Source organism: Antechinus flavipes, chromosome 3 (assembly GCF_016432865.1).
Source record: "Antechinus flavipes isolate AdamAnt ecotype Samford, QLD, Australia chromosome 3, AdamAnt_v2, whole genome shotgun sequence".
NCBI classification, from domain to species: domain Eukaryota; kingdom Metazoa; phylum Chordata; class Mammalia; order Dasyuromorphia; family Dasyuridae; genus Antechinus; species Antechinus flavipes.
Genome location: NC_067400.1, coordinates 315598012 through 315622280, shown reverse-complemented (window position 1 = coordinate 315622280; position 24269 = coordinate 315598012). Strand labels below are relative to the sequence as shown.

Sequence of the window (24269 nt, the reverse complement as noted above, 5' to 3'; positions counted from 1 at the left end):
AGTGTCTGAATAAATCCAGTAAGCCCCCAGAAGCAGTGGGAGACTCCTCATCTAAAGAAGGGTGAAGAAAGTGGTTGGAGTAAGTTTGGGGAAATGATTTCTTCCCCCAAACTGTAACCTTTCTAAGCAAAGGCTCTGTTCTCTCTTGAGGGGAAACAAGCCCCAGCACCATTCCTATTGGCAATGGACATGCTAGAGACAGAAAACTTATTACTCTCCTTGAAATTTCACTGTTTCCTGTAATGTTCTCTAGTTGGTTTTCTTGGGGTCTCTGGGAGCAGCCTTCGTTTTAGTCAGAATAATCACTATGAGAATAGCCAGGTGTTAAAGTCCAAATCCTTTATTACCTTCTTCCTGGGGCTGGGAAGCTTTCTGGAGAGCCTTTCAGACTGGCCTTGGTCTCAATGAGGCCAGGCCAGCCACCAAGAGCCTGACTGAAGGAGAAATGAATTTCTGTCTCCTTGGCTCTGAGAGCTTCTAGGAAGCTGGTCCTCTGTGGTTCTCAGTCCCTGCTTATATGCTCCACACTGAGTATTAAACCAATCATTATATCAGTAGGAAATCATTATTTGTTGTAAGATTAAATCAATCATACTGAACCATGCTAAACTAGATAACCATTGTCTCATCAATTCCACTTAGTACATTGTAAGAATCCTTTGTTTCAAGTTCAGAGTTCTGGCCCATAACATCTCCCGCTTTCTTTTTATGTTTTAGAACATAAGGTGGTCACTCTCCCCCCCCCCCTTGACTTCTCAAGGAGGTGAGAACACCAAAAAGGAGGTGATCACGCCTTCCCTGACTCCTCAAAAAAAGAGGTGAAAACACCAAAAAAGGAGATGATCATACCCTTCTCAAGAAAGGAGATGAAAATACCAAAGGAAATGGGGAATCAAATCAGATTAGTGGGTTTAAGGGTCTCACTCTTAAAAGAGGGATACATAAATCCATCAGTATGGGAGGTATTATACATAATTACATTAATTACATAAGCACATAGTAACACAGGTTAGTAGTTCTGGCCCATAACACTTTCCTTATATCCCTTAACTGTTGAGGCCTCCATTTTCTCAGAATTCTTAGTGCAAATGAAGCTGTTTTCTTTGTAGTGTCCCAGGCTTATGGATAAGAAATTGCTGGAGTTAGAGCAGAGGTACAGAGGATGAACCTTCCAGTCCCACTTTTTCTGTATTATTCTGATAATTGCTGTTCTGGAACCATTGGGGATTAGAAAATTGAGACATCCTTAATGCATGACAGAGAGAATTGGGGAGGGGGGAGTATAAGAAAAGGACAGCAGAGGTACTAAACACAGGTGCTAGTACCCTCATTCCTCACTCACTCCAATGCCCCCCTAGCATCTTCTGTACCAGATGGTAGCAAACTATCTCTATTTCTATAGCCTTCTTGAGACTTCTTGGGGATACTAGCCAATAATCTATGAGCCATTTGGGAAGCTTCCATCTTTACCTACTTTGTTCCTTTTAATTTTTAGCCAATCTGATACTTGGGACCTCTGCTCTCTTAAATCAAGGCTTCTGAGCTGCATCTCACCTCCAACTATTCTAAAATTTTTGATGACTATAGAGAATATACTTCAATAAACTTCCTCAAAATTTATAAGTTCTATGCTTATGATTCTTTTTTCTCTTCTCTGGATGTGACACTTGGTTTATCACAAAATAATTTATTTGTAACTCCCTGCTAGATGTAGAAAATAACATGAATAAAAAAATCTAATCAGTTCTCCTTTTCATTTATTTTCTTTGAACCCCCAAAGTTATCCTGTTGCATTTGGAAAAAGGAATGGGATACCAAAATAAGTAGAAGCCAGAAAGTTGCTTTTGTTAACTGCTAGAGTAACTTGGTTCTATACTGGGTTAGGGTGTAAAGCCCCCAGAGACAGGTGTCACAACACAAGTCATCTTTCTGGCTATAGGATAGAAAGCCAGAGCAGGGGCTGCTGAGGTTTCCTTCCTATTCTAAGAGTATACAGGAGAACTGATAGGAGTATTATCTCCAGGTTGATCTTCATGGTAGGGGAGATTAATGGGTTGAACAGTTCAACTAATGCTTCTATACATGGGGCCAGTGTCATCCCATGTGAGTGGTAGGGTCATTGATGTGTGACACATCACACACATGTAGGCAGAGCTTGAATTTGGACAGTTCTGGGTAATGCTCATAGTGCCTTCCTTTTAATGGATTTTAGTGACAGCCAGTAATCTGAAGTCATTAAAAACTCTGTATAATTTCCCAAATGCAATTCAGCCCAGTTTCTTTCTATTTATTTTTGGGCTAAATTTCTTATTTGTAGTACTGGAACCAAGTACTCCATTAGTACATATAATTCAGTCGTCTGCCTGGCCAGTTACATGTCACTGGTCAATATATGTTTTTTTATCCACTTTGGCTTTCCTTTATAGATTTTCTATAGAAACATTTTGTGGGATTCTGAGGCTCTGTGCATTTAGAACTTTGTCTTTTGGCAGCATTAGGCACCCTCCCTATCAATTCAGAATTTTTTAGTTTGGACAATATACAAGACATCTATGATAGTACCTTGTTCTATTTGGTGTTCACACAAAGCAGAAAGCTGAAAAAACTATCCCCACTGTTGTTGCCTCTGTCATTTTGCCAAGAATCCTCTAGACTACATTTTATTATGAATCAGGTTTTTTCTTTTTTTAACAGAATTAATAGGCAACCTTTTTTCCCTGCATAATGTTTTGGAAATGAGCTTGTAAACAAGTGTTGTCCTTGGCTGCCATATTTCTCTTTATTGAAAAAAATGTTTCCTGGCTGAAATAATTGCTAGATTCTACCGACTTGTTTTAGCTATTATTTTTACATAAATAAAAAATTTTTTGCGTGCGCGCGCGTGTCTGTGTGTGTGTGTGTGTGTGTGTGTGTGTGTAAATCTTTATTTCTTAATTGCCAGGGGTTTTTGTGTCAGAGTGTAAATAGCAATTGTTTCCATTCTGGTCAGAACCTTTGAAGGTCTTTCCCTCCCAAATTGATGTGTGTGTGTGTGTGTGTGTGTGTGTACATGTATACACACACACACACACACACACACACACATAAATACATATATATTTTATAAATATAATATGATATAAATATAACATAATATAATATAAATACACACATATATATTTTATTTTGAACAGGTAAAAGAAGCCATTTTTCTGGCTTCTGGTTTCTTGCCTAGTCTTAATCACTGATTGGGTTACCTCAGGCAAACAGAGCTGGGAAAGAACTTAGCTTAAAAAGGCCAACATCTCCCACTTCCTCCAAGATCATCTCTACCCATCCTGACCTATGGCTTGCCACTGAACCCTTTCTGCTCCGAAGGAATGAGTGTGAGGCTGGTGACTTTGCACTGCCGTGTCTCACTTAAGTCCAGTTCATTTGCAAGCCATAACATCGCTTTTCTGATGTATTTGTTCTTCTTCTAGAACAAAAACAGCCTACCAGAGTTGTGTGTATAACCTGAACAAAGTCAATCAACCTCTCTTAGCCTGATTCCTCTTCAGTAAAACCCAGTCCCCCGAGGGCAGCTAGCTCTGGAGGAGCTGAATTCAAATCCAGTCTGACAATTGACACTTAATAGCTATCTGGCCAGGATTGTCTACAAAATAAAACCTGTTTTACAGAGTTGTCAGGTTCAAAAGAAATAAAATATGTAAAGTGCTTCACAGATCTTAAAGAGCTAAATAAATGCTAGCTATTTTTAAAATTTCTCCCCTCTTCAATTAGTGATCTCTTTGTCTTACATGGAGTCAGCTATCTCTCTGCAGATGACTTCCAAACCTAGCCCTAATCCCTCACTTGATCTCTAATCTTTTATCATCATCTTCCTGTTAGCTATTTCCTGAACACCTAATAGATATCTCAAATTCTTTCTCCCTCCCCCCTCCTCCCTCCAAAACCTGCTTCTTTTTCTAATTTCCCAATTTCTTTTTCCCATTTCCCATTTGCTCAAGTTTGGAATCTCATAGTTATCCTTGACTCTTCAATGCATTTATCATTAAGCATTTTTAAGCACTTAATGTCTATTAGGCACTGTACTAAAGGCTGAGATAGATAAAACAAAAATGAACCAATACCTGCCTCAAGGGTGCCTACATTGTAAATTAGATAACACTAGGGTCACACAGCTAGTGTCTGAGACTGGATTTGAATTCAGGTCATCCTGAGTCCAGGTCTGGCGCTTTATTTACTATGTCACCTATTTGGGGGAGGGGGTGTGTGTGTGTGTCCCTCCGTCAGTGTGCACAGCAGTCAGTCATTTTGGGAAGAAACACATTAGCAGCTGAGGTCATCAGAAAAGGTCATCAGAAGAGGACACCTGAACTGAGTCTTGATGCAAACCAAGAATTCCCAAAAGAAGTTGGGCTGTCTTTTAGGGAACCATACTAACTCATGCAAAAGCACCAAGATGGAAAGTCAGGTATTTGGAACAAGATTAGATCAGGAGAGGCTGGATCTCAGGGTGCAGAGAAGGTGCAGAGAATGGTAAAAATCTTCAAATACAAAGCAGAAGAGTTCATTTTTACCCTTAGAAGTGAAAAATAACCACTAGAATTTCTTGGGTGTTCAGAGGAGGTAGGAGAACATTATCAGAGTTGACGTTTGGAAAATCTGTGGGAATAGGGAGAGGCTTGAGGTGGGGAGAGTTAATGAAAGCCTGATCTGAGGTGGCAGTGGTTTAATTGAGAATGAGAGACATAGGCAAGAGGTAGAGAATTGATTGGATGTATAGGATGAGTATGAAATCAAGGATGGCACTGAGTTTATGAACATGGATGACAAGAAGGATGGCACTGCTCTTGACAGTCATGGAAGTTTGGAAGAAGGGATGGGTTTTGGGGAAAGGTAATGAGTTCTGTTTTGAACATGTTAAGCTCAAGCTATCTCTTGGACAGTCAGTTTGAAATGTCTAGTACACAGTTACTGAGGCAGGAGGACAGAGGCAAGGGCTGGACAGATAAGTCTAGGAATCATTAGCATAGAAATGCTTATGGGAACATGAAGTCACCAAGTGAATATAGTAAGAAAAGATAAGAAATCCTAGAGCAGTGGGTGTGACATGGATTATGAATTGTCCGAAGAGAAAGAAATAAATCAGAAATGTAGGAACAGAACCAAGAAAAAAAAGTGTTTTGAAAACCCAGCACTTATTCAGGAGGAGAGGATAGTCAATAGTGTCAAATGTTGCAGAGATAAAGAAGAATGAAAATTGAGTAATGGAGATAGATTTGACAATTAAGAAATCATTTATAACTTGGAGAGAGCTTTATCAATTGAACAATGAGACTTGGAAGCTTGATTGCAGAAGGTTAAGAAGAGAAAAAGCCATGGGTAGATTAGTTTGTCTAAGATAGAGAGGAGATGCAGGATGATAGCAGGATTGGTCAGACCTAGTAGGGAATGATTTGGGAATATATGTAGACAACAGGGAAGGAACCAAAGATTGAAAATTATAGGAGAGAGAGGAGTAAAAATGGGGCCAATTTTTGGAAAAGATGGGAGAGGTTAAGATCAAGATTACGTGTAGAGGAGTCAGCCTTGAGGGAAAGAGCCATCTCCTCTTAAGGATGAAATGATCAGGAATGGTGTTAAGGGATTGTCTGATGAGGAGGGGGAAGAGGGAGCTCTTGGTGAATTATCTCAATTTCCTTTGTTTTCATCATTTTTTTTTATTTGTGAAGGGCAAAGCAAGGACCTCATCTGGAAGGGGGGGGGGAAAGGGGCTGCAGGAGGCTTGAGGATAGATTTAAAACAGCTGTTGTGGTGAATGGGTGACAATTAATTATGGAGTAAAAGAATTGCCTTAACTATATTAAGGATCCAGGTATTAAGGTTAGATAATTAAATTTTGTAGTGGACCCTGAGGTGAGATGAGGAGGGGTTGGTGGCAGCAGTGGACAGTGGACAGATTCACCAGTGGGTAAATCCCTTTTGCTCCCTTCCTAATGAGGCACAAAGGGGATGGATGACTGGCGAATTCCAGGATTGCAGTTTTACAGGGTATAAGCATGAAGACTACAGGATAGGCAAGTTGGACTTGTTCCAACTAAAGGATTGAGATTGTGAAGAGAAAAGAATGTAGTCAGAATAGGAATTAGTGGCCTGAGTGAGGAGGTATAGTTTCAAAGTCATGATGAAAAAGACTGAGTTTGGGAAGAATAAGGTATAGCTGGTAAAGTGAATAGAGTACTAGACTTGAAATCAGAAAGGTCTGAGTTCAGATATTGCCTCAAATACTAGCTATGTGACTCTGACCAACTCACTTAACTGCTCTTTGCCTCAGTTTCCTGCAAAATGAGTATACTAATAGCACCTAGCTCTCAGAGTTACTGTGAAGATCAAAAGAGATAATAATTGTAAAGCATTTAGCACAGTATATAGCACATGGTAGATGCAGTAGAACTGTCAGTTATTATTTTTATCATCATCATTATTATTAATATCTTTCAGCATCATCTGTATATTTGAAAAGGTTATGTCTCTCATCCCAGCATAAAATGACCTCCTTTGTTATCAAATCCCTATAAGGCCATATTGGATCATATTGTATTGGATGTCTTTTCTATAGACTTGGGGGAGAGAGGTTGTGTTGGTGCTTCCACCAAAGTAACTCCATTTTTACTTGTATTTATTTTGTAGCTTTATTTGTGTACATCATGTTTCTTCCCAGTATACTTTAAGCAACTTTAGGGCAGGAACTATTTTCTTTTTATATTCTCCAGCATCTAACACAAAGTATATAATAGCTGCTCATTAAATGCCTGTTGAATTGAATTATCTTTTATCCAGTTCCAGATTTTCAGATTTTATTTACAGCTTGTTTAAGTTAGATGCCCACTGCTCTAAGTCTTAGTAAATACTTGCCCCTTTTTCTCTAACCAGGCAATGATGTGACAGCACACAGATTGTTGATTATGAAATGACTGATCACCAGACATTTCCTGTTAAATGCAGCTTCATTTTTTATGGTTTCATTTAGTACTTGCCCAAAATTGTACCTGTCTTTTAATATTCATACTGTGCCTTACATAAGTGACCTTGAGTAAACCACTTATCTCTTTGAGCTTTGATTTCCTTATCTGTGAAACAAGAGGATTGGTTTAGAAGATTTCTCAGCCCTAAATCCGAGATACAGATGAGGGGCTCTTATTTTTCTAACTGCTCTTGCTGTTGAACTTTTTTCTTTCACATTGAAGTCACCAGAAAGGTTCCCTGAATCAAGATATTATCAAAGTTTTCTCAACTTCATCTCCTGCTAATAAATGACTATCCATTGGCTTAGTCTCATGAGCATTTGAAGTGAGGTAACCAAACGATCCCTGAAATGATGCTTCTTGATGTCTTTAGGTACAAGAACAAATCCTCCTCCTCAATTTTGCTGCAATTTCACGTCCTCTGATTTCTTTTAAAACAGTAATATTTACGTGGATGAAGTTCAGCTTCTTTAGCAGTATGGCTGATTTGACCATTAGACAAAGTTTGCAAGTTAAGTGCGCTTAAAACTTAAAAATTGCAGTTCCTTTGGTGTGAGTGAAATCTCTCTCTCCCCTGCAAAGTGCCACTTCTCCCCCTTCTTATCTTATGTGATTCTTGTTTTAAGTCTTTTAGCAAAGTCATAAATATTGGCATATAAGTGTTTTTGTTCACTCATCAAAAGCCTCACAGAATTTAGAACTGGAAAGGGACCTTAGAGATTATTGGATGAGGAAACTGAGAATCAAAGAGATGAAATATCTAGCTATAGGTCATATGAGAAGGATGTTGCAGGGCTAGGATTCACCATTCATTCTTGTCATTTGACTCTTACTAGCTGTGTGACCCTGAGCACATCACTAAACCTGGATTGTGTTGTTTCCTCCCTAGCCCCAGGAAAAAAAATTCAGTCTTACGACTTCAAATTCAATGTCCTTTCTGTTGTACTATCCATTTAGAGAATCCATCCAACACTAACTGAAGCCTTTTGTCTATTTCTTCTAGTAGTTCATGTATACTAGGGGAGCACTCAGCCTGTCCAACTTTTATTCCTTACCCTTATGACTTGATCAGCCCTCTTCTTTTCCACCCCAGCAGTCTTACTCTGGTACTTCATGTCAGGAAGGTGAGCTGGGTTTTCCAAAGAGGTGCAAGCTCTGTTAGGTTTTCCAAAGCTGGAAAGGATTGGAATATGAGAGATTGTCTGCCATCTAAGGAACAGTCTACCAGCTAAGATAATCACCAGTAGGTTTGTAGTAGATAATGAGATCTTTGGCTATGGTAATCCAGGTTTTAAAAAAATGTGTGGAGGTGGATGTAAGATTGGGCAGTTAGTGATATAGCACCAGAGTTTAGGGGTGAGAATAGCACAGGACAGATAGATGTCTGGAGTTAATGTATGTAGCATAATTGAATTCAAACCATAAGACGCAGTCATCTCAGGAGAGGAAAGGGGACTCCCATTCTTAGAGGGGCAAGCAGATGATAGGCTATCAAAAGAGATTTTTAAAAGTGCAATTGTATAAGGAGAACTACTAGGAGAGATCAGTGTCATAGAAGCCAGGAGATGACAGGGAATGCAGAAGGAACAGTGGTCAAGGAGACTGAAGACTGAGGGGGGAAAATGAGCATTTGGATTTAGCAATTAAGACATCATTGGAGACCTTAAGAAAACAGTTTTAATCATATAGTAGGTTTAGAAGCCAAATTCTAAGTTGTTGAGGAGTGAATGAGTAGCAGGTGGAGGCAGTGATGTGACACAACTTATCTGAGAAGTTAAGCAGAGAAGAAGAAGAAAGATAAAGGAAGGTGATAGCTTGGCACAAAGGTAAGGTCAAAGGCAAATACCTTATTTTGTTTTGTTTTAAAGATAGACCATTGGGTTTTGTTTTTAGACAGTATGGAAGAAACTAGTAAATAAGGAAAAATTGAAGAGAGAGGAAGGGAAGATGGAGCAAGTTGAAGAATGCTTACTGGATAAAGCTTTTGAAGCTGATAGGATAAAGGGCACAAGTGAAGAAGTTAGCTATGGCATAGAGAAGGAATAGGGTTGGATGTAGACATTTATAGGGAGATTTTGAGATGTCAGTTACAGGAGAGTTAAAAGATGGATGCTTTTAAACTCTAAAGTAAGAGGCAAGATTTTGTGCTGAAAGGTATGAAGATAGATTCCAATATACACACAAATTGAAGTATTTATCTTTTTCAGGTGTTGGGAAATCTTCACTTGTTCATCTTTTGTGTCAAAATCAGGTGTTGGGAAATCCATCCTGGACCGTGGGCTGCTCAGTGGATGTTCGAGTATGTAATCTTTAGATTTTAGTTTTTCCAAAAACTATGTTTACATAGGTTAAGGAAATGAATTCTCTTAGAATTCATTGTATACCTTTAAATCACAAGTTCAAATTAAACTGTAAAATCGGTTAAGTCCTAGAACTTTCTGATAAGGACTTGGTTCAAAGTGCTATATAATGCACATCTGTTCATATGATAGAGCACAACTCTGGTTTATTCCACACAAGTAATTTTGGGATTTCCTCAGCAAAGGTATTACCTTATGTAGTTGGTCACTTCTGATTTGGTCCTTTCTTGCCTTTAGTGAAGATGATGGATTGGGAATAGGGGAATTTTTGTCTTAATTGTGGAATAGTCCAAAAACAATTGTGTATTAGCAAACATGGCTGAGACTAATTTGTTCTAAGTTTCATGTGTTTACCATACTGAGAGCCTGAACAAATTAAAGGGAACAGAGTATAGATGCCTGTTCCTGAAAGGGAGCACAGCACAAAAATGTCACTCCAAAATCATGGAAAGATGAAGAAGATCCTAATATTTTCTTTAGCTTTACTAGGTAAACATGCAACCAGTTTCATAGAGCATAATCTTTTTTTTTTTTTTTTTTTTGAGCATAATCTTTAAAATAGAGATGCTGGCCTTTCCCACACTGAGGAAATGTTTTAGATCAGCAAAGAGAAAGGGGTAAGGGGAGGTGGCACTTCAGTAAAATAGTCCTGAAGTTGATTAGAAGCCTATTGATGTGCCAGCAAGTCTTATGGGGCTTTGTAATATGACGAGCCTTAATTTAATAATTTATGGGAGGGGGTTGGATGAGACACAGCTTATTCAAGTTAAGTTGGAGATCTAACTGGTAAAACTTTGAATTCTGCAAGTAGATAGTAGTACAATCTTGTAGTTAAGAATCCATGAAAGACGGATTAAATTACAAGGAGTTGGCTCTTCATAGTAATTAACTTTTTTTTCATTTAACTTAACTTTTTTCAATTGTATGTAAACAAAGATTTTTAAATTGATTTTTTTTTTAATTTTGAGTTACAAATTCTCTTCCTCTATATAGATTGTAAATGTGCAATCATGCAAAACATTTTTATATTCGCTATTTTGCAAAAGGAAAGATAGACCAAAAAAAACCCCTAAGAATAACATAGTAAAAAAAAAAAAAATAGGGTTCAGTCTGCATTTAGATTCCATCAATTCTTTCTCTGGAGATGGAAAGCATTTTTCTTTATAAATCAGAATTGTCTTAGATCATTGTATTGCTGCAAATAGTGCAGTTTTTCATTGTACAATATTTCCATAACTGTATTTGGTAGTTTTCTGGTTCTGCTTACTTCACTTTCTATCAGTTCATATTAAGTCTTCCTAGGTTATTCTGAAACCATCCTGCTTGTCAGTTTTTCACAGCACATTAATGTTGTATTATAATCATATACTATAACTTGCTCAACCATTCCCCGATTGATGGACATCCCCTAAATTTCTAGTTCTTTGCCATTACAAATAGAGCTGCTATAAATATTTTTGTACAAAAGATCCTTTCCATTTTTCTTTGATCTCTTTGGAATACAGATCTAATAATGGTATTGCTGAATCAAAGAGTATGCACAGTTTCATATCCTTTTGGGCATAATTCCAAATTGTTCTCCATATTGGTCAGATTGGTTCGCAAATCTATCAACAGTGTTTTAGTGTCCCTGTTTTTCCACACCCCCTCCAACATTTGGCATTTTCCTTTTCAGTCTGATAGGTGTGAAATGGTACCTCAAAGTTATTTTAATTTTCACTTTTCCAAATAATGAATTGGAGCATTTTTATATGATTATAAATAGCTTTGATTTTATCTTCTAAAAATTGCTTGTCATTAATTATTAACTTTTAAGAATCTATGTTATGTAGAGGGAAGAAATTATACTTCTTCAAGCTTTACTGGGAATATTAGAAGTATTTTATACTTGCCTCTCCCGCCCTATTGCACAGAAAGTACACTGTACTCAAAGAATAGGATTCCCCAAAGTAAGAATCAAGATAGAATTAGGTGTTCTCATCCTAAGAAAGTACATAAGCAGTAGGAAGAAAAGCCATAGCTCTTACAAATCATTTGACTGATTATTTTGGCCTGTTTGGTACTCAGCAATTCCTTTTTGAAAAATCAAGTTGGATTATTTGGTATAATGAAAGTCGCACCAACTAGAAGAACATGGTGCGCAGTTACAGCAACAATATGTAATGATTAACTTTGAATAGCTTAATGCTTTTAAGCACTATATTCAAGGATATATATTATATGTTATATCATATATGTTATTACATATATTATGTAATATTATATATATATATATATATATATGTTAAATATATATTCAAGATAATTCATTTATGATGGAAAATGCCATCCACATCCAGAAAAAGAAATATGGAGTCTGAATGTAGATCAAAGTATGCTGTTTTTACTTTGCTGCTATTGTTTTTAAGTCTTTCTCATGTTTTTTTCCCCTTTGTTCTGATTCTTTGTTCACAACATAACTAATATAGATGTATATTTAACAGGATTGTACATGTATATCCTACCTCAGATTGCTTGCTGTTGTGGGGGTGGAAAAAAAGGAACTAAAAAATCTTATAAAAAATGAATGTTGAAAAACTATCTTTACTATCTTTACATGTAATTGGGAAAAATAGTACTATTTACATTTAATCATTTCTGCCATACCCCCTTAAAATGATTGCATTTCTCCAGGAAAGTATAATAGATTTTTTTCCATGACACTTCAAAGGAAAAAAGGTATGTGAAAATTTAAGTTATTATGACTTGTTAAAACAAAATAAACACTTTTTCCCCAGAAGAAATTTGACTTTGCAATGCTTCTACCTAAGTAAGTTGAAATGAGTATTTTCTAGAGTATAGATAAATATTGCCATTATTGCTTCTGTTTTATCAGAGCCTGTGAGAGAGGTTCTCTAGATTGTAGGTGGATTCATTAAAATGTACTTTTCAAAGCTCCCTTGGAAATAGTTATATCACACTGAGCTTATTTCTGTTCTACTGAGAAGCCAAATAGGTATAGAAGTGAACAACATGAAAAAATGGTGGATTTCATTTCAAGAGGTATTATTAATAAGTTGCATTAATAAAGTAAAATTACTGAAATCTTTGGATTAACGTTGACTACAAGGTTGATTCAAACTTATCTCAAAGACAAGGAAATGGGGACATGAATTTTCTTTGTCATTTTGGAAGTGACAGAAGTATAGTTTCCTTAATTATATGATAATGAAACATACAAAATATTGTTATCTCTGAAATTATAATCTGGGAATAGATATGGAATATATTTAAATTTGCCTCAATAGAATTTTGAAACCTTACTTTATTCATCTTGTTCAGACCAAAAAAAAAAAAATGACATTAGTCCTGACTCTCATAATCTAATGTAAAAATTTAATCAGTATAATTTAATTACCAGAGCAAAGCTACCAGAAGAATTCAGAAAGGGGGAAAAATCATTGTTGCAAATTTCTTTTATAAAGCTCTCATTTCTAAGACATATAAAGAACTAATTCAAAAATATGACTAAGAACTTTTCTCTAGTAAACAAATGGTCAAATAATATAAATAGATAATTTTAAAGAGAGGAGGGGGAAAGCATTTCCTGGTGGAAAAGCTATAAATCAACTAGTAATTAAAGAAAAAAATTAAAGCAACTCTGAAGTTTCACCTTACACCTATGAAGAAAAAATAAAAATGAAATATTGGAGGGGAATAGGTCCACTAGTGCCCTTTAAATGGAGTTGTGAATTGGTCTTGCCATTCTGGAAAGCAAATGAAAATTCTAACCAGAAAGTTATTAAACTCTGTACATATCTTTTGATTCAGCTACGTAAGCTACCATTAAGATTAAATCCCAGGGTAATCAAAGAAAAACAGTACCTTCATGTACAAAAACATTTAGAACAGCTCTTTTCTTGGTGACCATAAACTGGAAACTAAGGGATATCCTCATGTTGGAGAATGGCTACACAAATTATGACATAGGAAAGTATTACATTATTATTGTGCCATAGGAAGTACTGAAGTGGACTTGGTTACTGTGGGAGAATTTGTTTTATCAGATTTTCCTCCTTCCCTTCTTCCCTTTCCCCCTCCCTCTTTCTCTCCCTCCTTTCTTTCTTTCTTTTCTTTCTTTCTTTCTTTCTTTCTTTCTTTCTTTCTTTCTTTCTTTCTTTCTCTCTCTCTTCCTTTTCTTTCTATATGTTTTCTCATTATGGGAGGGAGAAGGTCAAGAGAGACATTTATATTTTTAAATGCTCTTTATTGTTATTTGTCTTTGGTTCTTGAAGAGGACCATGACATCGGAAAGGTGATGTCATTACTTGCAAGTAAATTGGATTTAAGTGAAGCAAGGATGTGCAAGGTCCCCAGCTATATTCTGTCCCCCAGAGCCATCTAGATTCAGTGGCAAGATATAGATCAGGATAACTGGAGATGGCTCTGGATGCAGTGAGAAATCTTAACTGGAAAAAATGAAAATCAAAGCTAAAAAAGAGATTTGTATGTACTGGTTGTTACCAGTAGAGCAAGAAAATAATATTTAAAAATCTGTTTCTCACTATCATTGGATTATTTTGTAAAATATATGTATTTTATGCATTTAAAAACATTATGCAGAAACAGCTAAATGGCACAGTGATGAGAGCGTTGACACTGGAGTCAGGAAGGCCAAAGTCCAAATCCACCTTGAGACACATAACACTTAATAGTTGTGTGACCTTGGGCAAGTCACTTAACCCCAATTGCCTCAGCAAATAAATAAATAAATAAATGAAAATTATGCAGATAAAGGTCCAGTGGTTCTGCCAGTTTGCCAGAAAGATCCATGACACAGAAAAGATTAAAAACCTTTAGGTCAGAGGGACAACAGATGAATTGAAGGTGTTGCTTTTTTTTCTCTTCTCATAAAGATAACTTATTGGTTCAAGATAGAGAAGAAACAGTGGAAGAGAGCTTGAAAAAATAATTATAAAGATGGGCTAGATGATAAAATTTATGAAGAAGTTGGTTTTGGAAAAGAGGGCCATCTCTTCCCCTAAGACTTCAGAAAGATGATGAGATTTGCATCAAATACATTTTGAGATGGCAAGCAGGTTGAACTATCTGGGCACAAAACCAAGTATATCCAGCTGAGGGTTAATAGTCAAAGAATTGCACACCCCAGTGGGCATTGAAATACTGTCAGGAAAGCATAACAAATAGCAGAGTAAAGAAAGTAGTAGAGAGAGATCAGGTTTTTCATCAGAAGTGATGGCAGCCATCCTCTTGTACTACCCCAGCATTGATACACTGCTTTCTTTGCTCAGTCTCTCCCACAAAAGTATTCTGATTTTTCCTGGGCCTGAAAAGGGCATATAAAGTGTGATTCAGCAGACACAGTTCCTTAATTGAATATATTGGAGAACACTTGCTCCATCCTGTGTTCTTTATTAGAGTATCCAATTTCTGTTAATAATTTTTTTTCAAAATTACAAAAACTTATAACTTAAAATGAAACAAAGAAATCCTATAATTATAACAATAGATATAGATAACACTTTTGACAAAATAGTACTCATTTCTATTTTTGAAAAAATTATTGAAACCATAGGTATAAATGGATTTTTCCTTAAAGTGTTAAGAAGCATCTATCTAAAAACATCAGCTAGTGTTATTTGTAATGGGGATAAGCTAGAACCCTAACTAGTATATCAAGAGTGAATCATAGATGTCCATTATCACCAGTATTATTCAATATTATATTAGAAATAATAATAAGAGAAAAAAATTGAAGGAATCAAAATGGGCAACGAAATAATATCTCTTTCTGCAGGTGATAGGATGATATACTTGGAAAATCCTAGAGACTCATCTAAAAAGCTAATGAAAATAATAATTTTAGTACATAACAGGATATAAAATAAACCTATATAAATCATCAGCATTTCTATATATCACCCACACAACTCTGGAAGAAGAGACACCTCATTTAAAATAAAATAGACAGCATATAGTATTTGTGAGTATACCTGCCAATACAAACGCAGGAACTACATGAACATAATTATAAAACACTTTATATAAATAAAATCAGATTAAATAATTGGAGAAATAGTAATTGTTCATAGGTGGGCAAAGCCAATATGACAAAAATAACAACTCCATCTAACCTAATCTACTTATTTAATGTTGTTCCAATTAAATTGCCAAACAGTTATGTCATTGAGCTAGAAAAAATGGTACAGAATTCATTTTGAAGAACCAAAAGGTCAAGAATATCAAAGGAATTAATGAAAAAAAATATGTAAAGCAAGGAGTTTTGGCAATACCAGATCTTAAACTAAATTAGAAAGTAGCATCTATCAACAACTATCTGGTACTAGCTAAGAAATAGATACATGGTTCAGTGGAACAGTATACAGTACACAGTAGTAAATGATCATAGTAACTTTAGGTTTGATAATAATAAAGATTTAAGCTTTGAGGATAAGAATTTATGAGTAAAAATTGTTAAGAAAACTGGAAAGCAGTCTGTCATAAATTGAGTATAGACCTCTATCTTATTTATGCCATTTATCAAGATAAGGTTCAAATGAATACATGACTTTATATATAAAGAGTTATTACAAAAAAGAATTGAAGAACATGAAACATATTACTTACCAGACTTATGGATAGTAGAAGAATTTATGAACAAACAGAGGATAGAAAGTTGTGAGATGTAAAACAGATAATTTTGATTTCATTAAATTGAAAAGGGGTTGTACAAATAAAAGCTAATATATATATGATTAGAAGCAAAACAGAAAATTGAGAGAGAAAAAATTTGTAGACAGTTTCTCCAATAAAGATCTCATTTTTCAAATATATAGAGAACTGTCAAATTTATAAAACTGAGTCTTTCCCCATTGATAAATTATCAAAAACGTATGAACATGCAGTTTTTTTTTATGAAATCAAAGCTATCTATAATCATATAAAAATGCTCTAAATCATTATTGATTAGAGAACTGCAAAATTAAAACAACTTTGACCTATCATCTCAACCCATCAGATTGGCTAAAATGATAAAAGGAGAAAATGACAATTGTTGGAGAGGATGTGGAACAACTGGGACATTAATACACTTTTGATGGAACTGTGAACTGATTGAACCATTTTGGAGAGCAATTTGGAACTATGCCCAAAGAATTATAAAATTGTATATTCTTTGACCCAGCAAAACCACTATTAAGTCTGTTTTTCAAGGTGATCATGGAAGAAATAAAGAACCTATATGTCTTAAAATATTTTATAGCGGCTCTCTTTGTGGTGGTAAAGAAATGGAATTTGAGGGAATGCCCATCAATTGGGAAATTGCTGAACAAATTGTAGTATATGATTGTGTTGAGATACTACTACACCATTAGAAATGATTAGTAAGTTAATTTTGAAAAACAGTATGGAAAGACTTGCATGAAACAGTAAAAGTGAAATGAGCCAAGCCAAAAAGAGCTTTTGAAGAATAACTGTTAATCAAGTTGTCCTAATCAAGGCCCTAAGAAGGAAGATGTTATCTATTTCCAGAGAAAAAAATGATAAATAAAAGTATGTATAGTATGTGTGTGTGCGTTTTGTGTGTGTGTATACATAGAAAGAGAGAGTTTGGAACTTAAAGTGTAACAATAAATAAATTTTTTAAAATGGAACAAAGATTTAACCTATTTACTGCTGATTTGTGTTTAATAAAAATATAAGGGTTTTGGCAAATGAGAAGGTCCTTAATAATAGTAGAACTTTAGACTGAAGATGTTGAGGAGCCTCTTCTCACTTGATGAACAGCCTATCTGTGTGCTGCTTGTGAAGAAGTACTGTGCTGTTCGAAAAATTTTTGTAGAATCTTTTAATGACCATAAATTTCAAGGCCTCTGAGACCTGCCTTCCATAAAAAGCACATTTCTTTTTGTTTTATATTCATTCTTACCACATTCTGTTTTTAGGATAGCAATGACTTTGAATAAGGTGCCACTTACTATGTCAACATCAGGCTTTCTCATAGAAATTACTCACTCTTGTGAAATCAGAGGTAATCTCACAGCTCTGTGTTAGCTCTGCAAGGCACTATTTAGTCATGTCATTTAAAATCTGTTCAAGACAGGAAGTATTTATGGAGCAACTAACTACTGTGTGCCTAGAATATGCTGTGGAAGTTTCAGTGAAAGCACATGACATAGTCCTGCCTTCAAAGGACCTTTACCTCCTACCTCATTGCATGTAGTTGCAGAGTTTTTAGGGGAGGTTTACGTGAAACAGTTTGAGAATTATATGATGGTGCTATCCAATAAAGTATTAATTTGAATACCATAAAATCTTAATTATCTAGAATTCATAGTCAAGGAGTTGTTCCAGATAATCAAATCATCTAGATAACTTAAGAGCTAACAAGAGCCAATGCTTTTCCAAAGTTGTAACCATTTAAGATATGAACTTATATTTATATTTTTCTATCTTCATATAGAGGATAATAAATCTACTTTAATCTTTCATTAGTAGCACAGTGTCACAACGAACATCAGTTGTTATACTGTAATACAATAATAATAGTAATACATTATATTTGCATAGCATATGAGAAATTTACAAATTTCTCAATCATTTTCCTTTGTGTGGGTTTAGTTTCACAGAATTATAGGCTTTTAGATTTGAAGGTCATCTACTTCACTACAGTCAGCTAAACCATATACAAATGCCTTCATAATGAAACAATCACTAATAATAATTAATTTTATGTAATTATTGTTTGCAAGTACTTTATAATTATTTAATTCATTTTGATTCTCACAACAACTCTGTGAGGTTCATGCTATTATTTTCCCTATTTTATAGATTAGGGAGCTGAGGATAAAAGAAGTTGTTAGATTTGTTGTTAGACTATGTTAATGACTTATTAAAGGTTATAACTTATATATATGTCTGAGGTAGGATTTCATAAAATACTTTTAAAAAGCATTTAAAAGTATTTTGAGGTGAAGTAATTAGAACCAAGAACATTGTACACAGTAACAAGATTATGTGATGATCAACTGTGATGGACTTGGCTCTTTTCATCAGTGAAGTGATTCAAGGCAGTTCCAGTAGACATGATGAAAAATGCCAGTCATATCCAGAGAGAGAACTATGGAGACAGAATGTGGATTGCAGCAAACTATTTTCACTTTTGTTATTGTTGTTGCTTGCTTATTTTTTTCTTTCTCATTTTTTCCCTTTTAATTTGATTTTTCTTGCTTGGCATGATGAATATGGAAATATGTTTAAAAGAATTGCACATGTTTAACCTGTATCAGATTGCTTGCTGTCTTGGTGAGAGGGGAGAAGGGAAGAGAGGGAGAAAAATTTGGAACACAAGGTTTTGCAAAAGTGAATGTTGGAAACTATCTTTGTAAGTATTTGGAAAAATAAAATACTATGAAAACATGAAAAAAAGTCCCTCCTCCCCCAAAAAAGTTTTTGTAGTAGGAATCTTTTTTTAACTTCCAAATGCAGCATTCTGCCTTACAAAGTTCTACCACCAGTTTATTTTTCAACAACCCTTATTGTTCCCTTTCTTTATGTAAAGCAGGATTCCATTTTCCCAGGTTTCTTCTCATTGATCACAGCTCTGTCTTAGCTCCAAGCAGAATAAGGGTATTTTTAAAAATGTATTTTATAAAAAAATATTTATTTAAACATACATACAAAATAGTAAAAGAAAAAGAAATCATTGCTGTGTACACAGCAAAAACATAGAGGATTCAAAATACAAAACAAATTTTTATTTCAAAAAAATATGTAATAGTACATACACATTGTATTCGAAGCTATCCATCTTTGCTTTGCTTTCTTATAAGTTTTCTTTTGTTTTCTGTTGTTTACTTCTTACTTTATTCTCTTTTCTTCCCTTCCTTTCCTACATACCCCAAGAAAGTTGCCATTAAGTGTGGAAATAAACACATACACATGCATATATATATATATATATATATATATATATATATACATATATACATATATATATACATACAGTTCATATATGCATATACATATATGTGTATATATACATAAATACATAAACATTCATATGCATCTATGTAAGACTGTACTGTGGATTTGGCTTTTGTTTCTCTGAAGATGGGTAATATCTTTATCAGTCCAAGTTTTTCCATATTTTTCTAACTCCACACAATTCATCATTTCCTTTATCACAGCAATATTCTAATCTTATACTGTCTAGTTATTTCAAATGTAGTTTCTCTATTTTTTTTCTTTTGATTAAATATTTTAGCTTTAACTTTGAGATCAGGATTACCTATCCTTGCTTTTTTTAACATAATAAATTCTACTCCTGATCTTTATTTTATATTTGTGTATATCTTTCATTTCCTTACTCTTCTGACTCCACTGCTTTACTTCTACTCCCTATCTTGTTCTCCTATTACTTAAATTACCTTGCCTCCAAGAATTCCTCCCCTATTCTCTCCCCCCATCCTTTCCCCGTACCTTTTTGTTTCTCTCTGATGCTAGAAAACATTTTTTATAATTTTCCAAATATATTGTTTTATCCCATCCCCTTTATTCTCTATACCCTTTTTATATAATACAATATTCCAATCCAATATTCCATTCACATATAACTTATTTGGCCATTCTCCAACTGATGGATATCCACTCAGTTTCTAGTTTCTTGCCACTATGAAAAGGGCTGTCACAAACATTTTTGTCCCAAAGAGATTTTAAAGAAGGGAAAGGGACCTGTATATGCAAAAATGTTTGTGGCAGCCCTTTTTGTAGTGACAAGAAACTGGAAACTGAATGGGTACCCATCAATTGGAGAATGGCTGAATAAATTATGGTATATGAATATTATGGAATATTATTTCTCTGTAAGAAACAATCAGCAGGATGATTTCAGAGAGACCTGGAGAGACTTATATGAACTGATACTGAGTGAGTAGAACAAAAAGAACATGTATACAGCAACAAGGTTATGCAATAATTAATTCTTGAAGGAATTGGCTCTTTTCAACATTGAGATGATTCAGGCCAGTTCCATTGGTCTTATGATGAAAAAAGCCATCTGTACCCAGAGAGAGGACTGGGGGATCTGGTTGTGTATCACAACATAGTATTTTCGCTCTTTTTGTTGTTTGCTTGCATTTTGTTTTCTTTCTCATTTTTTCCTTTTTTGATGTGATTTTTTTTCTTGTGCTGCGGGACAATAATAGATGTATATATAGAAGAATTGCACCTGTTTAACACATATTGGATTACTTGCCATCTAGGGGAGGGGGTGGAGGGAAGAAAGAGAAAAAATTTAGAACATAGATTTTGTAAGGGTGAATGTTGAAAATTATCCATGTATATATTTTGAAAATAATTTTAATTAAAAAAAAAAGGAAAAGAAAAAATCTTGATAGATATGATATTTTCAGCCATAACCCCAATTTTTTTGCTGTTCAATATATAGTATTCCAAGACCTGCAGTCTTTTAATGTAGCTGCTGCTAGGTCTTATATGATTCTAATTGTGACTCTGTCACACTTGAATTGTTTTTTTCTAGTTGTTTGCAATATTTTCCCTGTGACTTGGGGATTTAAGAATTTGGCTATAATATTCCTATAGTTTTTCATTGTAGGATCTCTTTCAGTTAGTTGGTGATCATTGCATTTCTTTTTTCTATTTCTATACTTTCCCCTCTTGTCCTAAAACAATTTTAATTATTTCTTTTATTATTGTATCAAGATTCTGTCATTATTATTATTATTGTAGTTTTCAGGTAGTTTTGTTATTCTTATGTTTTTCTCTTCTTAATTTGTTCTCAAGGTCAGTCATTTTTTTATGATATGGTTAACATTCTCTTCTTTTTTTTTTTTCATTTTTTCTATTTTGCTTTATTATTTCTTGGTCTCTTATACCTTTGCTGGCTTGTCCTTATACAGTTCTACTTTTCAAGGAGTCATGCTCTTCCTTAAGATTTTGGATCTCCTTTTCTAGTAGGTTGACTTTCTTTTTGTAATCTTCCTGGTTTTCTTGGATTGTTGGTTTTTTAAAAAAATTTTATCTCTTGCTGTTGGATTTTGTTAATGATGTATAAAAATGCTGATTACATGGATTTATTTTGTATCCTGCAATTGCTAAATTGTAGATTATTTCTAATAGTTTTTTAGTTGATTCTCTGGGGTTCTTTAAGTATACCATAATATCATCTGCAAAGAGTGAAATTATCATCTAAATTGCTTTTTTTTTCCTTCTTCCATTTCTCCTTATCCCTACTCCATACTAGAGATGGCTACCATTAGACACAAATGTATGCATTTATACACATATATGTATATGTATATGTGTATTTAAAATCATTCTGTGCATAGTTTTTTTCTTTCTGATAATAGTCTTGGAAATATTTGAAGAAATGTCATGTAAGGGAAGGTATTATATCTATCCTGCTTGGCCCCAATACATAGAAATGCAGACAGTATTGAGACCTAAAGAAAGGCCATCCAAAGATGCAATAGTCTACCACAGGAGGCAGTGTGCTCCCAGTCACTGCGTGTCTCTTTTATCAGAGATATTGTAAGGAAGATTATTTCTCAGAACTTGGGACTCAAAGAACTCTGAGGCCCTTCTAAGGTTTGAGGTTTTGAATTTTTCAGAAAAGTCAGATTACCAGATAGTTACCCAAAGAAGAAGTTGCCATGTAGTTAAGTTCTGGAAAGATGAAGTTGACCATCTTATCAAATACTAAAGAATGGTATATAATATAAGTCTTAAGTGTTTTGAATATACTGTGTTCTTCCAACTATTACCCTTCTGACTTCTGTCACTAACATGACCAAATCATTCCTTTCTGTCTCTAGACCTTATTACATGGGTGGTATCCAAGGTTCTGTCTTCACTCTTCTTTCTTCAAATTTGGTCTCCTGGCAGTTTTGTTCCCTTACATAGCTTCAACTATTGTCCCTATAATCTTTTATTTCTAGCCTTAAGGTATATGGTGGGAAAATTGAACTCTAGATCCCACTCTGTTTGAAACCTGTTGTGGAGTTTGCTATTATTTATTTGTAAGGAAATTTAAACACTTTGGGTGGTGGTTTTATAGGATACACTAAGAAGAAGCATAAATCAGAGGACTATGTAGAGAAGCAAGCAAGTATAGCAGTCACAAAATGTAGGTTACAGCCTTGGTTCCACCATTTACTAGTGGTAGGATCTTGATCAGCCATTTAATATTGTCTTTCTCCAGTTTTCCTAACTTGTAAAAGGGAGATAATGACAACTACCCTGCTACCTCATAGGATTGTTATGAGCATCCAAGGAGATGTATGTGGAAATGAGCAGTAACTATTAAATGTTATAAGCATGTAAGCCATTATTCAGTAATTACTATAATTCCTTCTTTGACTTGCCAGGTTCATGACTATAAGGAAGGAACACCAGAAGAAAAGACCTTCTATATTGAACTGTGGGATGTTGGAGGGTCAGTGGGCGGTGCCAGCAGTGTGAAAAGCACACGAGCAGTGTTCTTCAACTCTGTAAATGGTAAAGTATTTGATTTTTCCACTCCTCAAGTATGAATGAGATACTTACCCAGTGTGCGTTGTGAATAGAGATCATCTGACATGGAATGCCACATGGCCTTAGAGATTCGTGACCCTTCAATAAAGAATGTTTGCTTACCAAATACTTAGTGTCCTAAGTTTGAACTTGCAACTCGGGGACCAGCACAGTTTTGTGGGTCCTGAATTTCTACACACATATTATAACATCAAACCAATTATTTTGCCTTAGTTCTCCCATCTTTTCTTGTTGGTCAGTTGTTTCAGTTACATTTACCTTTTTGTGACCCCATTTCCTTCTAGCTCATTTTATAGATAAGGAAACTGAGGTAGTTTCCAGGGTCACACAGCTAGGAAGTATCTGAGGTCAAATTTAAAGTCGAGTCTTCCTGATTGCAGGCTTAGTGGCCTATCCACTGCACCATCTAGCTACCCTTATTTCTATATCATTGTCTTAATTATAATTTGAGATTACAATGAGACTTAATTTTTTTAAATAAATTTTTATAGATAATTTTTTTACACCACCAAAATTTCTCTTAGTATTCCACCCCCTCATATCTCATATCACTCTTTCTTTTCAGTGCCAAACTTATTGGAAAAAATTTTTTTAATCTGATGCCTTTAAATTCTCACCACTCACTCTCTTCAGTTTCCCTCCTATTCAGTCTGTTTTCTACCCCTACCATTCTGAATCCCAAAGTTCTCTCAATGATGGGTTCCCAGTTGTCAAATCTGAAGGCTTTTTTTTCTTCCAAAGGCTTTATTTTTCCTTTACTTTTCTGTGGCTTTTGGCATTGTTGATCTTCCTTCTAGATACTTCCCCCATCCTCCTTCCTAAAATCGTACCACCATTTATTAGTGGTAGGATCTTGGTTAAGTCATTTAATCTTGTCTTTCTCCAGTTTTCCTACCTTGTAAAAGGGAGATAATAAATGACACATTTATGTGGATTGTTTTAAGCATCAAATGAGATGTATGTGGAAATGCTCAAAAAGACTACTATTTAGCCATTCTCCATCAGTGGGTCTTTACTAGTTCTTACTCTGACATTGTAGAGAGCTGAAACTCCAAAAAAAGTATGCTTGAATCAGACAACTGAGCACTTAAGGCTAATTACCTATTTGATGTGAGATAGTGACTCTATTAGCATATGTTTGGATAAATGGCTCTTCTCACTTTTGGTTCTTGCTGAATGTTTGGTGTTAAGATAATCATAGGCAAGGATTGGAGCGTGGAGAGAGAAGGACCAGAGGGACTTGGCAGCAGGAGGAGGAGGAGAGAAGTTGGTGACTCTGGACTCCTCAATCCAGGATTCTGTTTGCCTGCCTCTTTCATTTTGCCCCCTAAAGACCAAGGACTTTAAT

The 24269-nt window shown here is 35.0% G+C and overlaps 1 protein-coding gene across 2 annotated transcripts in view; it reads left to right on the top strand.

Annotated features, from left to right (window-relative positions):
• Positions 1-24269, top strand: part of RABL3 (RAB, member of RAS oncogene family like 3) — a 72225-nt gene that overhangs the window by 4707 nt on the left and 43249 nt on the right. For both annotated transcript variants that reach the window (XR_007951901.1, XM_051985363.1), the window contains exons 2-3: positions 9218-9309; positions 22756-22885. Coding sequence is in view for 1 of the 2 variants with exons in the window: in XM_051985363.1 (XP_051841323.1) it covers positions 9218-9309; positions 22756-22885 (222 nt within the window). In the remaining variant the exon portion in view is untranslated. The remainder of the gene's footprint in view (positions 1-9217; positions 9310-22755; positions 22886-24269) is intronic.